The sequence below is a fragment of the Globicephala melas genome, chromosome 20 (genome assembly GCF_963455315.2).
Source record: "Globicephala melas chromosome 20, mGloMel1.2, whole genome shotgun sequence".
Taxonomy (NCBI): Eukaryota; Metazoa; Chordata; class Mammalia; order Artiodactyla; family Delphinidae; genus Globicephala; species Globicephala melas.
Window position 1 is genome coordinate 40,117,651 of NC_083333.1, and position 15,748 is coordinate 40,133,398.

The window sequence follows — 15,748 nt, forward strand, 5'->3', positions numbered from 1 at the left end:
CTGCACCATTTTACATTCCCACCAGCAGTGGACGGGGGTTCCAGTTTCTCCACATCCTTGTCAACACTTGTTGTTTTTTTTTTTTTAAATTTATCTTTGGCTGCGTTGGGTCTTCGTTGCTGTGCACGTGTTGTGGTGCATGGGCTTCTCATTGTGGTGGCTTCTCTTGTTGAGGAGCACGGGCTCTAGGTGTGCGGGCTTCAGTAGCTGTTGCACACAGGCTCAGTAGTTGTGCCTCGTGGGCTCTAGAGCGCAGGCTCAGTAGTTGTGGTGCATGGGCTTAGTTGCTCTGTGGCATGTGGGATCTTCCCGGACCAGGGCTCAAACCCATGTCCCCTGCATTGGCAGGTGGATTCTTAACCACTGCACCACCAGGGAAGTCCCTACACTTGTAATTGTCTTTTTAAAATGATTGCCTTCTTAGTGGGTGTGATGTGGTGTCTCCTCGTGGTTTTGATCTGCATTTTCCTAATGACTAATGATGCTGTGTACCTTTTCATGGACTTATTGGCTATTCGTGTTTTCTTTGGAGAAATGCCTGTTCAAATCCTTTGTCCTTTTAAAAATTGAGGTATTTGTCTTCATTACTGAGTTGTAAAAGTTCTGTATATATTCCAGATACAAGTTCCTTATTAGATACATACTTTGAAAATATTTTCTTCCAGTGTGAGGAGTGTCCTGATCCTGTCCTTCGAAGCACAAAAGTTTTTAATTTTGCTAAAACCCAACTTATCTTTTATCTTCTTTTTTATCACTCATGCTTCTGACGTCATATCTAAAAACCACTGCCTAACCCAGGGTCAGGAAGATGTACTCCTATGATTTCCTCTAAGACTTCTCGTATGTTTAGGTCTACGATCCATTTTGAGTTAATTTTTGTATATAGCGGATAGCAGTCCATATTTGTTTGTTTCCATGTGGGTACCCGGTTGTACTAACACCATCTGTTGAAGACTGTTTTTTCCCCAGTGAATTATCTTGGCCCCTGTGTGGAAAATCAGTCAACTATACATGTTAGGGTTTGTTTCTGAACTCTCAATTCTAGTCCATTGATTCCTAGTTATCTGAGTCAGTAACAGAGAAGAGGTTAAAAGGGCTCATTTACCTGAATGTCCACCCTCAGCTTTTTGAGGAGTGGATGCTGGGTGTTGTACCCAGGGCTGCTCCAGGGAAGGTGGCCTGTCAGGGAGGAGAGGGTTTGAGGAGCATGGAATGAACAGGGTGTTCCTGCTCCTCCTGGAGCAGCAGTTGGTAGCCTGCTGTTCACATTCCTGGGCAGCCCCTGCCCTGGAGGCCCCAAGAGGGAGGAATGGAGAGGGAGGGCTGAGAAAGAATGTGGTCACCTTACATGGCAGTGAGGAGGGGGAAGGCGCCCGCCCTGGCCCACCCCGCCTGCCAGGACAGCCCGTTGAGCTCTTGGGCTGCCTGCCTCAGCACCTCGAATTTTCCAGCTGCCCTCAGGAACCAACCCTACGCTGAGCCTCCGCCTACACCAAGGCCAAAGGCAATCAGGGCTCAAAATAGCCAGGCTGCTGAGCCTTGGAGAGCACGCTCACAGAAGAGGGAGAGGAGGGTGGGCAGACGTCCAGGTCCCTGCTTGCCCTGGCTGTTTGCGTGTGTGGTGCAGAAAGCAGGACGGAGATGGGTCCCCATGGGTCCCCAAGTCCCCTCCCCCACATGGGTAGTGTCTGAAAAGCTGCCTTGGCTCAGGGAGTGGGGCTCAGGGAGCGGGAAAGCCCTTGGGAAACCTGAGATAAGGTGAGAATTTCACAAACTAACTGCCTGGCCAGGGCCACTGCAACTGCGGTCTTTGATCAGAGGAAAAAGCAGAAATGCTGGCAGAGGGAAGTGGCAGGTGTAAGGATACTAGGTGGGCTCAGGAGGGCTGAGCCTTGAGTGACGCAGGGGCTAGGGGCTGTAGGCACGCAGACAAGCAGCCTCCCTGACAGAGTCAAACACACTTTATTCCGCACAGGAATGTCTGAACAGAAGGGCCTCGGGCAGGGTTCCTGATAAAGAACTCTGCTTCAAACCCCCCCCCCCCCAAACAGAGCAAAGATCATCATGTAAACCACAGGGACCAGACGGAAGGGGGCTCTGCACAAGGGCTGGGTCGGGTCACACTGGCTACTGCGCGGTGAAGCTGGGGCGGGCGGCCCAGCCTGGGAGAGTCCAGTGAGCAGCGCTAAGCAGCTCCCAGACAAGCAGGGAGTAGGGGTGGGGTGGGAAGGGGCCGACCAATTGCGGGGGGTCGTCTCGCCCACTGAAGGCACGGGGATCGATTTAGCTGAGGCAGCCAGGGCTGCTGTGCCAACGCATGATTAAAAGGCCCCAAGATCTACGTCCTGGCGTGGGGGCGACAGGGGCGGTGGCCCTTTGGGGGCGCTCCCCACCAGCCCTGACAGGGCAGGGCCACGCAGCTCTCACAACTGCACGCACTGGTGGCCCTGCCAGCTGCCTCCAGTCAGCAAATGGTAAATGACATTGACTTTCCCTGCCCAGGACCCACTTGCTCCACTTGGGGTCGGTGTGGAAGTGGGGAGGGGCGCCGGTGGGCAGAGCAAGGCAGGTCTGCAGGCAGAACCAGCCCTGATGACTACAGTTCCGCACTCAAGACTCGTGATTGGGGGTGGGGAAAGGTCTCCGGGTCTGCACCAGGAAAGAGCATGGACTTGGACCCTCTGCCCCGAGGGCGTGCTTGTGGCCCACGCATGGCCTGAGAAGCAGCCACCAGAGGAGCCAGCCAGGACCTCTGCTTTGGGTCCACCCTGCTGTGTATGTTACGCTGGGTGCTAAAGGGGCATTCTGGGAAGGAGGAGGAAAGGGTGTGAGTTTAGGGTGGGGGTCAGGAAGGTGGTGCAGGGTATCCAGGGGCCCTTGGGGCTGCCAGGGAGAAGCCACGCACGCTGGCACAGTTGGGTCCAGCTGAATTCCTGATTAACGAGCACACTGAAGACCAGAGGGGATGGGCAGAGGACAGAAACACCACCTTCCTGGACCCACCCCTGCTAATCCAAGAGTGGGGAGTGTTCAAGAGCACCCCATCCCCAACCAGGAAGGAGACTGGCAGGAGCAGGGGCTCAAAGTCTGGGTGCGGACAGCGAAGGCGCTCCCTCCTAGCGCTCTGGGCTCCTGTGTAAATGCACAAACGGCTTCACCACCAGGGGGCAGAGGAAGGGCTGGACAGAGGCTGGAAGGGCAAGGAGGGTGCCCAGTGGGAGTGGGTTTGAGTGACCGCTCGGGCCCGCTTCTCTCCAGAAAAATCACTGCACTACAACACACAAAGCTGGAGGTGGCGGGGGACCCAGGAAGGGCTGGGTCTATCTAAATGACTCACAGGTGGCTGGGGGAAGGGTGGCAGGGATGACTCAGATGCCCTGATACCCAGGGATCACAACCAACGGCAAGCGGAGCACAGCTAATCACTGTGGAGGGAGTGGGGAGGGCAGAGGGCGCACAGCCCCCCTGAGGGGCTTATTCGTCAAGCTTCCCTTCTCGGATGTGCTCGAAGGAGAAGGGTAGGAACTTGAAACCCGTCCCGCTGTAGAATTTATTCTGGAATTCCACCCTGGAGAAAGAGAAGAGGAGACTCATCATTCCACAGAAACCTTTTGGGACTCCACAGTTGGGCCAGAAAGATGACCCAACCCCAAGCTCCCCGAGCCTCCTGCCGCCCACAAAGCCCAGACCTTGGCCTGCTCATGGCGCACACAACCTCCTACTCGTGACGCCCAGGGCCTGCCCTCGGCAAGAGTGCACACCAGTGCGCTGGTTTGGCTTCAGTTCCTGCTCCGTCCTGCTCAGCGGAGAGTGTGTTTATGCAAAACTCTCTGCAGAGGGCCATGTGCAAAAAACGTTCAGCTGGCCTGAGCCTCTAACGATGAAAAAGAGTCCCCCCAACACCCCCTTCCTGGCAGGGCCCACAGCGGACCTCCAAGGGAAGCTTGTGAGTAGCCACCAGCTCAGCGCAAGGAACCCTGGCAGGCGCCACTGTTTTCTTGTTTATTTCTCTTCTCGGGGGAGGAAGGAGAAGGGAGGGTTGCTAGTGAATGGTGGAGGCTTTCGACTTAGGGGAGGAAATTCCCAGGAAAGGGGGAAGTTAGGAGGGGAAGTCTTCTCAAAGCAATGGCAAAAACATCCTCCAACTACAAAAGCATCTAAGAAAGAATTCTTCTCTTGGGGACTGAAAGGAAAAACAGCTCTAGCTCCCTTCCCCGGCAGCCCAGCATCCATCCCCGATGGTCTCCCTGGGCCCTTCAAACTCTGAGGGGGCAGGAAGGAGCACACGCCTGTATGCAGAGCCAGGCTGCGACTTCGCCCTGGATGTCTGCCCAGCAACCAAATCACCACCAAATATGGGCAGAAAAATGCATGATTCAGAGGATAAGAAAGCCAAGGAGAGCTGCCCTGAGGAATAGTTTCCACTCAGTGCTGTGACTCTGGGGGCCCCAGATCCCTGGGGCAGGCCGCAGGCAGCGGTTTGACTGTGACTGCACAGCAGGGCGCCAAGACGCTCTCCACCTTCATGCCCCTCACTCAGCCTTCAGCCAGGGCGGCCTCCCTCCGAGATAAGGGAGGAATCAGTGAAAAGGGAGTGGGAAGAGGACTGTCTGCTGGTAGCCCCGAGATGTCCTCAGAGGCCCCTTCAGCCCTGGGGCGCTGGCTGAGGAGCTGACTGCAGAGCGGCCAGCTCCACCCGCTGGGGAGAAGAGGGGAACAGAATTTTCTGTGCGGGCGTAAGAACAGGCAGCCTTCTCCCCGACCCTACATTCTGGGGGCCACACCAAGGCCCCCAAAGCCTCCCGGCCCCTGGAGGATTCCCATCAGTGTCTCGGCCAAGCCTCCCTCAGAGTAAATGCGATCCAGGAGAGGGTATTTCAAACTGCAGTCAGTCACAGGACTCAGCCCTGAGCCCCAACACCTGGAGAAGAGGGCCCAGCTCCTGAGGCCTCCTCTGGGGGAATGCGGTGGGGATGGGGGCAGGTTCCTGCTTCCTGCCCACTGCTGTGACGACTGAATCCTCCATGCTGGGTACGCTGTGTCTGCACACGGCAATGGTATTTCACTCCGCTCAACAGCGTACAGCCAGACGGTGGGCAACTCACCTTGGGGTCTGTGAGGTATCTGGAACTCTGACCTCTGGCTGGCTCATCACACAAACAATTCTAACTCCAGACTGGGTGAATGGAGAGGCTGCAGACGTTCTCAGACGCCTGAGGGACCACCACCCTTCTCTTGGCATCACCCTGCCTGCCTCATCTACATCAGGGGACACACGCCTGGGACAGGGGCACATAAGTTCTGCCGTGTGAGCAGATGGGCGGTCCCTCGGACACACCACCTGACACCACCTTGCCCACCAGCTGCTGCTCGAGGTGACTTAGGGTGGCCCCCACCAGGGACATCTTGGGTATCTCAGCGTCAGCCTGACTTCGCCTCCCTTCTCAGCCGTGCTCACCCCACCCTCCCGGCGCAAAGTTGGAAAGCAGTTTCCCTGTTGGTCTCCCCGCCCTCTCCTCCCTCCCAGCCGGGAGCTGGGTGCTTCCTGAGAAAGGATAAACACGAAGTTCTCTGGGCCGGGGCACAGCGGGGCCCCACTGGCTGCCCTGCAAGTTCTTCCTTCTTGAGGGGCTCTGCTCGGGGCACCTCCATGGACCCCGCCATGCCCCAGGCCACTAAAACGCATCTCAGGATTCAGCAAATGTGAGGAGAGCCCCAGGCAGTCAGAGGGGGTTCTCTGTCACCCCCGCCAGCTCCCGCACCTGGAAAAGGCAACCCAGTGGCCCGGAAGGACTAACTGGGAGTCCAGAGAGAGAGTGCTCCTGCCCCACGACAGAAACCATGTCTTCTCAAGTGAATGAAAGGGAAAGCCTGGGCCTCCTCCCTTGCCTGTGGGGATGTGACCAAGGGGAGGCAGTTCTAGAAAGATGGTTCTGTCCCTCTCCAAGCAGTGCCGGGGCCATGAGGTCACACTTCAGGTGTTCTCGTTCTCCTGGGCAGCCACCCCGCGGGGTCCTGCTGTGGTGCCACTGAATTCCTTACAACAAACTGGTCCCCAAATCTGTCCCTTTAGCCCCCAGTCTGTGAGTGTTCATGTGGAATCCGTTAGCTAGGAAGGGATGAGGTTGCTGTGAAGGCGGGCCATGGGGCGACGGTCTTTCTGCTAATAGCAGTCCGGTGTCCACAGTGAAAACCACAAATCATACCCCTGCCTTTGCCTTTTCTGAGGAAGAAAAGACATCTCATTATGGTAGCCAAGAAGACCAAGCACAATACACACAGCTGGTGGGAGGAAAAGAGACAGACGTAACTCGGGAGGAGACAGAATTAGCAGGCGGGTGCGTGAACCCGCTCACTGCTGTTTCCAGATGTCACCTGCCTCCTCATGACCCTACATGAACCTCAGACCTGTGGTTTATCCTTGCTTTCAAATCACAGGTTTTTCTTCTTGTCCCCACCAAAGAGACCCAGAACTTGTGTAACGGGGCAGCCCTTGCATCAGAATCAAGAAACCCCAGCTGAACACCAGGGGTAAAGTGACAGGTATGAAGATGCCCAGGCTGGACGCCAGGAAAAATTGCAGCAATGTCCCTGCAGCCATCTTCAGTGGGCCCAGCTGTTCCCACCCCCAAGAGGATGGCCTCAACTCGGAATTCCTGCAGTCCTGCTGGACTAAGACCCAGGAATCCTCGAGGCATGTCCACACTAGGCCAGGAGGGGGTGCATGAGCACCAATTTCATTCACTCCTTTCTGGTGGTGGGGGAGATGCTCCAAACAGGCCCCCAGTGATGGGATTCTGAAAGTTGCACACAGGAGTTCTCACTGTTTTTTCTCTTCTACCCAATATTTCCACTACCAAACAACAGCAACCACCCACCACCCTGCAAGTACAATATGTCTGACCAGACTACTCCTTGCAAACTGCATCTGCGAAGCATTCAAGTGGTATCATGTGCATCCCCCTGGGGTCTCCCTTCTCTCTAACGGACTGGAAGCAGATCTTTACAGGGGCCACAGCCCTCTCCGCAGGGCAGCCGCGTCTGCAACTGAACACAGGTTTACGGTGTGCCAGGGCACCGTGGCAGTCACTTGGTCTGTGCATTATTTCCTACTTAATCACAGCAACCCTGTCACGTGGACATTATCCTCTCTTTTCACATGAGAGCAAGTGAGGTTCAGAGAGGTAAGTGCTTTCCTCAGGGTCACCCAGCCAGCACCGGCAGAGCTGGAATTTAAACTCGGGTCACCCGATTCTGAAGCCTGCTCTCTCGCCACTTGTCACTTCCTTGGGCTCGTGCATGAGGACGTGGGAAGACACCTTCACTCGAAGGCCGCAGGTGAGCCTGAGGAAGAAGTAATCCTGCAGGCAGCAAAGCATGACCTCCCAACCGCCTCAGCTCATTCTGGACAACAGGCCTGAGCCCAGGCGGCCCTCCGTGCTCCGTGGTGCCTGGCTCACTGCTCTCACAGGTCTGTTCCAGCTCCTTGGCTGCTCCCACCCACCCAGGGAGGATGCAACAGGCTCCCTACTTGGGCTGGAGTCAAGGTGGCGTGGTAACTGTTCCCTCAAGCCCAGGGCTCAGGAGGCGGAGAAGGGAATAGGAAAGGAAGCCAAGAGGGCAAGAAAAAGTGAGTCACCCCAGGGCGGCAGCACAGACGTCCCCTCGCACCGAGTGGTAGGAAGTGTGCTGGGGCGAGCGTGCGCTGATAAGCTGAGAGCCGGTAGCGGTAGCGTGGCCAGCCTCCTGGCTCCCAGTAAACAACAGCTGGGCGGGGAGGGGACGGGAGGCAGGAGGAGAGGGCCAGGCCTGAGAAAGCACTGTGTACTGACGCAGCAGGACGGACTCTTCTAAAGGAGCTTTTGAGGGAAGAGTAAGTCCCGGCCACGGCTCACCCTTACATACCTCATGTTCCCCTCTGTAATTTAGAACAACAAACGACGGAATCTTTGAGCAGGCTCAGCTGTAACCAAGCCAGGAGAAAAATCAAAGATAAAGGGAGTGGGGAAGAGGTTTCTCAGGTTCAGATTTTGGTTTTCTTCAGGTTTCCAGAAGTGATGGAGAGAAGACAGTCACGGCCCTCTTCTGACCTTGAGGTCATTAACACCACAGATCATCTCGTCTAGGGAGTCCTAAGGTAGGGTCAGTGAGTTTGTGAGCCCCTAAACTGGTAAAACTGTGTGTGCACACATTGAGGGGGGTGTTTCTCTGAGGAGAGGGTCTAGAGCTTCCAGAGCCACTGGACCACAAAAGACAGGGAGAATCATAATGTGAAGCGGGAAATGGAGACGCGAAGATTGTAGGGTTTGAGGTAGGGTAGCCAGATAAAGTATCGGATGCCCAGTTTTTAGTATAAGTATGTCCCATGGACATTTGGGAAATACAGTAAAAAAATACTCCCTGTTTATCTGAAATCCAAATGTAACTGAGTGCTCTGTAATTTTATTTGCTAAACCTGGCAACCTTACTTTGAGGTCATGGAGTCACAGTCCAGACCAGACCCCAGATCTCCCACTCCCTGGGACTGAGCTATCTCCATGCAGGGCCATTAAGAGCCAAAAACGACATTAAAGAAAACTAACAAATCCAAAACCTGCCCTTCAGAAGAAGCTGCTTCCGTGTACTGAGCTAGCGTGCTATGGAGTCAAGAATCCTCCTACTCCCACAAAGCTGCCAGGGGTCCTGCCCAAAGACACCGGCACGATGACAGAATAAGGGGGACGAAATGAGGGCACAGTGTGCTCTAGCACTTTCCTGGACGTAGAATCTATTCCAGAGCTGCTTTCATTGCTCTGAAGACAGGAGAGAGTTATATGCCAGTGCGGAAAACCCTCCAAGCAAACAAAAACCCCAGCAGACCTTTTAAGCCATAATCAAGAGCACTGAAGAAGGCTGACGACAGGGAGCGCAACTGTGGCAACACCCACCAGAGAACCCTCCCTGGCAGCTGTGGAAGTGAGCTGTGCTCTTCTGTGCACATTTCCTGAGGCTCACTACCAAGTACGTCCTCGGGTATGAGGATGTGAAAGATACTTCCTAGTGTCTCTGCATTCTGGACAGGAGTAAAACTGCCCTCGGTGCAGCTAAGGACACGTCCCCACCCTCGGCCCCGCGCTGCCCCTCACCAGTGTAACCGCAGTGCGTGGAGGAAGGCTGAGAGGCCCTCCATGATCAGGAGGATGGCCACAGTCAGGGTGGCGAAGGCGGCGAAGATGAAGAACAGCGCCAAACTTCCCGCCAAGCTCTTCACGCTTAGGCCGATGTGGATCACCATGGTCCAAAGCACCTCAGACAGCTCTGCGGAACGGGGAGAGACATGACATCCGGTTCAGCTGGGCCAGGGGTGCTGCAGGCCTTGCGTTTTGCTCTGCCATCCCTCAATCGCAGTCTTCCTTGCCCCCTGGCTTTCTGCGACCTTACCAGCTAACCTGGCAAAAACACTGATCCTCCCACCTGTACATCATTCTCTGGATTCAGGAGTCAATAATTCCAGAGGCTTTACATAATTTCCACTCTCTTTAAGCCCCCACCTGAGGGAGTGCCCGGAGAAGGGGAGAAACATAGTTTTTGACCTGAGAGAAATACACTCACGTGCATGAGCGAGGCTGAGGGCCCAGAGCCGCAGGTAGGAGGCGGTGTTGGAGATGCAGCCCAGGCAGTACTCAATGGTGTGGATGGCCTGGTGGACCATGGTGTCCCCAAAATCAAACTGTCACGGGAGGAAACCAGAGAGAAGATATAAGGCTGGGAGGGGCGTGTGCAGGGCTCTGAGCGCTGGCACGAACGGCTTCATGGGCCTGGAGCCCCCGGTGCTGAACTCCTGGTGGGGATTTCAGCCGTGCCGTCCCCAGAAATCCTGCCTGGCTGAGCCCCCGACTGGGACACCCCATGCCCCTCAACACATCACATTTTAATGAACTACATCTTAATGAGGCTCTTCTCAACACATCTGCTTTTTCTCCCCACTAGGCTGTCAGCTCCGGAGTGGCTGCCTGTCGAGGTAAGAGCGGTCTGGGAGCACCTGCTCTGGCTGACCTCCACCTCACGGTGCCTGAGAGCGGAGCACCCTCCTCTGAATGAGCCAGGAGGGCAGGAAGGGCTCTTCCCCGGGTCGTACGTCAGGGGACAGGCCACCAGGCTGGAAACCGCCTGGAGACTACATCTCTGCAGCCACTTCTTATTTTCACAACACACTGGCGGCAAGATAACCTCCTTTTACTTTTGAGACTTCTGAAAAGATCACACAGGGACGTTTTAGCAAAAGTTTTACAAATTCCTACTTGGACACATGATGAAGACTAAACAGAACGTGTATTGTTGCTTCTGTTTTCCTCACGCTCCCTTTCTTCCAGTTTTTGTCTCAACATCAGAAATTATCTGCAGCATAAAGCAGAGGGGCTGGAGCGAGCTTCCGGGAGCTCCCTGTTAGGGCTGCTCCAAGCCAGGCTGCTAGAGAAGCCGCAGGCACGCTTCCGGGCCTCACTCTCCTGGGTGGGGCCACAGCCACTGAAGGCCAGGAGGTGGGCCATTCCCCTCCCTGGGGCCTCCCCGCCCCTCCCCACGTGGTCCAGACCAGACTCCAGGAGCACAGGGCCACTGCCCAGTGGGCCTCCCCAGCTTGCCCTGCCCACAGGTCAGAGTCTATTTTTCACCAGTTTCTTTGCAGACTCACATGACTTCATCCCCAAAAGATACCAGAAAGAACTGTCTTGAGAAATCACATGGGGCCAGGAGAGGAGGGCTGGCTGGTAAGGCGCTAACGGCCCAGGCCTCACAGGCATGGCCAGTGGGGAGAGGGGCCAGCTCCAACTCGCCATCTCTGGGCTTCTGCCTCATTTTCCCTCACCTTTGACTATCTACACCCAGAGTACTTCTGGGCTTTTCTTCTGAAACAGGCTCTTCCAAGTCTCCTAGTTACCCTGAAAACTAGGGTAATCACAGTCACCAGAACCCCAACGTGCCGTTAAGAGCTCTTTGCCACCACTGCTCGCCGTCGCACCAAAGCCCACGTTCTGAGGAAGGACAGGCCCCCAGCTCCAAGGAGCGCAGGGCTTTAACTAAGAGCTCTGAGAAAGAAGCGAGTGCGGGGCTCCCTCAGAACCAGCCCCTTGCAGCATTTTTATTCCACCTTGAGTTTCTTCCATGAACAGCTTCCCTTCCAGGCACTGCTCTAGCTTTTTCCTCTCCTCCATTCCCAACTTCCTGCTTTGCAACCTTGGGTAAGTTTTCTTATCTACGTAGTGCGGGGAGATATTAAGTGGGGCGAGAATTAAGCGAGAAACCCAGGCAAGCGCTTAGAGGTCTGTCACTGCCCCATGTGAGTCCGCTACGACTGACCCGGAACCACCGCAGACGCCCCGTCTAACTCTCTACCACCTCCCCGCTGCCGCACCGCGCCTGCCCCTCACCTCCTGCGCCCTCTCGGCTCCGCACGCCTCCGCGCACTCCCCTTACCTCCCAGCCAGGAGGTCTCACAGACATCCTGTGACCTGAGCCTCTGCGGTGTCCGCCACTACTGCCCTGTCCTGGTCCCTCTGGAGAAGGCTCGCCTCCTCTTGGTTCTCCTCCTACCTCTGGATGCTCCTTCTCAGCCTCCTTCTTGGTTCCTCCTTAAGTGCTGGAGTTCCTGCCTCAGCCCTTAACGTCTCTCCTGTAGCACTGCCACGCGGGCCTTCAGTGGCCACGCCGGGAGGGGCTTACAAATGGACACCTCTTTTTCCGTGTTGCCCGTTTCCAACCAGCTGTGCCACATCTCCTCCTGCTGCAGCACAGGTGCTTCAAACTCGATGCCACCCAAACTAAACTCATCGATTGCTCTCCTCTGACCCACCAAGACCTACTTCTACTCCTCGTCCCATGTCTAACAGGGGGTCACTACTAGTGCCCCAGGCACCCAAACCTGGAAGTCGAGCCTGACGTTTCACTCACTCGCACTGCCTACATTCATGAAGGCACTGGGGCCTGCAGTTTTTATTTCCTTCAGCTCATACTGGTCCCTTCCTTTCCAACTCCCACTGCAAATGCCTTCAGGCCTCCCAGTTCTTTCCCGCCTCCTCTCAGACTGTGCCCCTCCCCCACCCAATACACCCTCTACCCGCCACTGCCACTAGGGTATTTCAGCAATGGCATGCGCTGTGTCACTTCCAGCTTCACTGCCCTCTGACGCTCCTTCTTACCCAAACACTCTACTACGGCTGGTGTCCGCCAACCTCTAGCCTCACTTCTCACCAGTCCCTCAACTCCTGACTCCGAGCTCCAGCCAAGCTGAATACTTGTTTATCCCCAAAATGCATCTTGATGACGCAGCCTCTGTGTCTTTATGGTAACTATACATACTGATGCATCCGCATTCCCTCCCTCTCTCCCTCCAGAGACGCCGGCTTGACCAAGCTAACCTCAGCAATCATCTCCTTAGGGAGCCCTTTCCAGGCCTCCTCTTCCCTACCCCCACCCCAGTGTTTGTCAGGTGCCCTCTTCCTGTGCTCCCACAGCATCCTGGGCACACCTTGATCACAGACTGTGTCCTAAATTTGGGAGTTCCTTGAAGGCAAGGACTTGTTTTTCTTCTCTCAGTTCCTGCAGCTCTAAACAGAGTGCTTGGCACATGGATGGTGAATGAATGGATGGGTTGGATGAATGTACCTAGAGAGATGACACAGTGGGGAGAGGTCCCACTGACCCCTGCTGAGTGGTTACGGCCTTCAAAAATTTCCCAGACAATTGACGAGCCTGGCTCTGGTTTGCAGCTGGACTGTTGATGCCCCAGGGAGAGGGACTGCTGCTTCCACCTGTGACGTATTTAGGTAACTGAAACAGCTATCTAAACCTGGCTGTAGAGAACTAGACTGTGTATGTACCTAACGATGATAAAATGTCCTCACTACTTAGGACGCTGTGGGAAACTGAACCTCTGATGGAGCTGGGGGGCCAGAGACTGGGGAGGCTGAATTCCAGTCCATCTTGTTTGCATGTCAACTCCCCTGGGACGTGGCTACACGTGAGGACTGTGCTGACAGGGACCTTCCAGGCGGCTCAGCCTGTGGCTCTGCACAGATGAGTGGTCCAGAGGAACGCAGAAGCTCCCAGATGCCAGCAAAGGAGCCTCTCCGGCCTTCTGGAAGATGGACAACTGTCTGCTTTCACACAGAACAGCAAAGGTTTTTCCCATTCCCATCCCACTGCCCCCTTAGAGAGGACCAGGAAAGCCAGGAAAGGGAAAGGTTCACAGGTCTGGGTATTTTAGAGAGAAATCTGGGGGGAAGATGCAAACAGTGCAGCAAGGCCTATTTTAAAAACCCAATTCAAAACTTGTATATTGCTAAATGAACTACTGCTGAGCTAGAGGCCTTCTACTCTGGCTGTGGCCAGAATATTTAGCCAACTTTCTTTCTACTCTCTGTTGTCCTCTATGTGTGACTGGTACAACATGAACTCCTTTCACACAGATGGATTGTTTTTTCTGGGATGCATCTGAGAGGCAAAGCCTCCTTTTGAAAACTGTCTACCTCCCAACTGGGTCACGTGGAGGTAAAGCTGACCCCAAGCGAACGTCCAGCATTCTCACTCCAAGCATCATCAAGCCGATGAGGGCAGCAGGAAGAGGTTGGCTGCATCTCAGACAGGGAGGAAGGGCGAGCTTTCCCATAAGCACTCAGAGGAGCAGGGAGGAAACAGTTATTCCCGGGGCAGAGCGACCATACATAACAACACAGGAGAGGAAGGCAGGGGCCAATGGGATTTAACTCCCAAGGGGAGTCACTTCAAGAATGCCAGTGCAGACATTACTTGTAGCTCCTTTAAAGCCATTCTCAAGGCATTAGATCAGCAAAGTCAATGAAACAAAGACAGAGGTGACTGACGTGAGATGCAGTTAATGGAGATGAGCTTTTTCAGAACACGGGTTCACAAACTGGTTAGAAATGGCCAGTGAGATGCAGAATACATGGGTGTCATGTGTGGCCCCAGGATGCAGCAGGGACAGCAGAGTGATCACAAGGACGGGAAGAGAAGCCCCAGATAAACATGAAGCTAAAGCCAGCTTGTTTCTTACCACTTCATCCTCGGTAGGCTTGAAAACACAAATTTACACTTAGTGGGAAGCCATGCCACACACAAGGTCACAAGTCATGAGCACAAGGCTACTGATTGCTTCTTGGGGGCGGGGGCGTGGGGACTGTGAATGTTAAATGGTCTGACATTGGAGGCAAGCCTCCTCAGCACAAACGGAGAGCAAAGTCAGCAGGACCAAGAGTGTTGGTACTTAATTTTTAAAAGGCATCTCAAGCCTTGCAATTTTTTTTTTAAAGTCATACACATAGCAGACGCGGTCAGTCAGACTGCAAAGTCCAGTCCCCTGGGTCCTCAACTCCTTTTCTATTTATTTTAAAAAGAATATACTGAATAGATGAGGTTCAAAAGTTCAGCTCAGAGGCTTTGTGGTACGAACGGTCAGGCAAGGAGATTGGATTTTAAAAAATCCAATGGTGGTTTAAGGAAAAGTCTAGCTTGGCTAAACTAGACTAAACTTGGCTAAAAAGTAGGCAAGTCACATTTTTAAAAGGCTCAATAAAATGTCTGCAACAAGAGCACATTAGTGGAACAGGAATTCAAAAGTCCCACTGATTAAAGTTCCAACGGGAACCATTCTGGGGAGGGGCAAGGGATGAAGGAGCCGCCGTGAGTGGCCTGGGTTTCTGGCAGTAAGAGCTGGGGCGCTGGGGCTGGCTCTGCCTCGGCCCCGAGGGGAGCAGTCAATAACTGAGATCTGCGTGCAGGGTACTATGGGCCGCTTGGAACTCAGGAAGCCGGACAACAGAACACAACTGCTGCGGGCTCTGCAGGCAACACCTGGCATTCAGAGCAGGGGCCACTGGAAAAAGCTGTAGCGCCCTAAGAGGTCCAGAAGGCAAGCCGATCCTCAGTATTAGTCTTTTCATTGTTTCAAGGAGCGGAGGAGTGAGGCCACTTAGGGACACAAGACTAGGGCTGACCCAAGGTGGGAGGAGAGGAAGCCCGCACCACTGATCTTACCTCCTCTGCGTCCTCTGAATGGGTGGAGAGCTGGTCATGCTGAATAATCTCAGCATCCTCCTCTGTCGGTCCGTTGCCCACCCTGATCCCACCAAAGTTGAGAGTTCCCTACACAGATGAACAGAAAGAGTAGAATTTGCCTGGGCTTTAATGTGACATTCTGTGACGTGGGGAAGGGCGATGGTTAGTACATACAAACCTCAGAAAAGCATATATTCTAACAACAAAAACAAAACCCACTGATCGAACAGCTAAGTAAAACCAAGCCACTGTTCCCATCCCAACTACCACCGCCCAGGCCCAGCCCGAATTACATTTAGCACCTCATCCTGATCAGAGGCAACAGGCAGTTCCTGCTGCACCAAGAGACACCAACCTTGCCTCGGCCAACGCCGAATGAGAGTCCTGCTTGCGTGAAAAGCTTAATACGAACAAAGTCTCCTGACAAGCGCAGCTCTATGTGTAAAGAGTTCAATGGCCTAAGTTTTTCTGGAACTAAAGATTAGACTTTCTAAGAGGAAGGAGAGCCAAATGACATGGTGACTGCAACTGAATCTGTTAAGGTTTCAACAGGAGCCCGAGAGCTCCAGCAACCTCTCCCTGAAACGCACCGAGTCTCTGCCCAGGAACAAAGGACTTCCCAGGTCACAGAAGAAAAAAAAAGCTTAATGTACGTTAGCTTGTAGCTAGAGAATACTGACTTAAAACCAAACCAAAC

At 54.2% G+C, this 15,748-nt stretch overlaps 1 protein-coding gene across 4 annotated transcripts in view; it reads right to left on the reverse strand.

Moving 5' to 3' along the window:
- Positions 1-1,943: 1,943 nt before the first annotated feature.
- Positions 1,944-15,748, reverse strand: part of ATP6V0A1 (ATPase H+ transporting V0 subunit a1) — a 54,246-nt gene continuing 40,441 nt past the window's right edge. For 2 of the 4 annotated variants that reach the window (XM_060291135.1, XM_060291134.1), the window contains exons 18-22: positions 15,031-15,138; positions 14,051-14,068; positions 9,592-9,709; positions 9,126-9,297; positions 1,944-3,568 (exon numbers count right to left, since the gene is read on the reverse strand). In XM_060291135.1, coding sequence (XP_060147118.1) covers positions 3,475-3,568; positions 9,126-9,297; positions 9,592-9,709; positions 14,051-14,068; positions 15,031-15,138 — 510 coding nt within the window. In that variant the 3' untranslated portion in view covers positions 1,944-3,474. The remainder of the gene's footprint in view (positions 3,569-9,125; positions 9,298-9,591; positions 9,710-14,050; positions 14,069-15,030; positions 15,139-15,748) is intronic. The other 2 variants (XM_030839721.2, XM_030839719.2) reach the window with 1 other exon arrangement.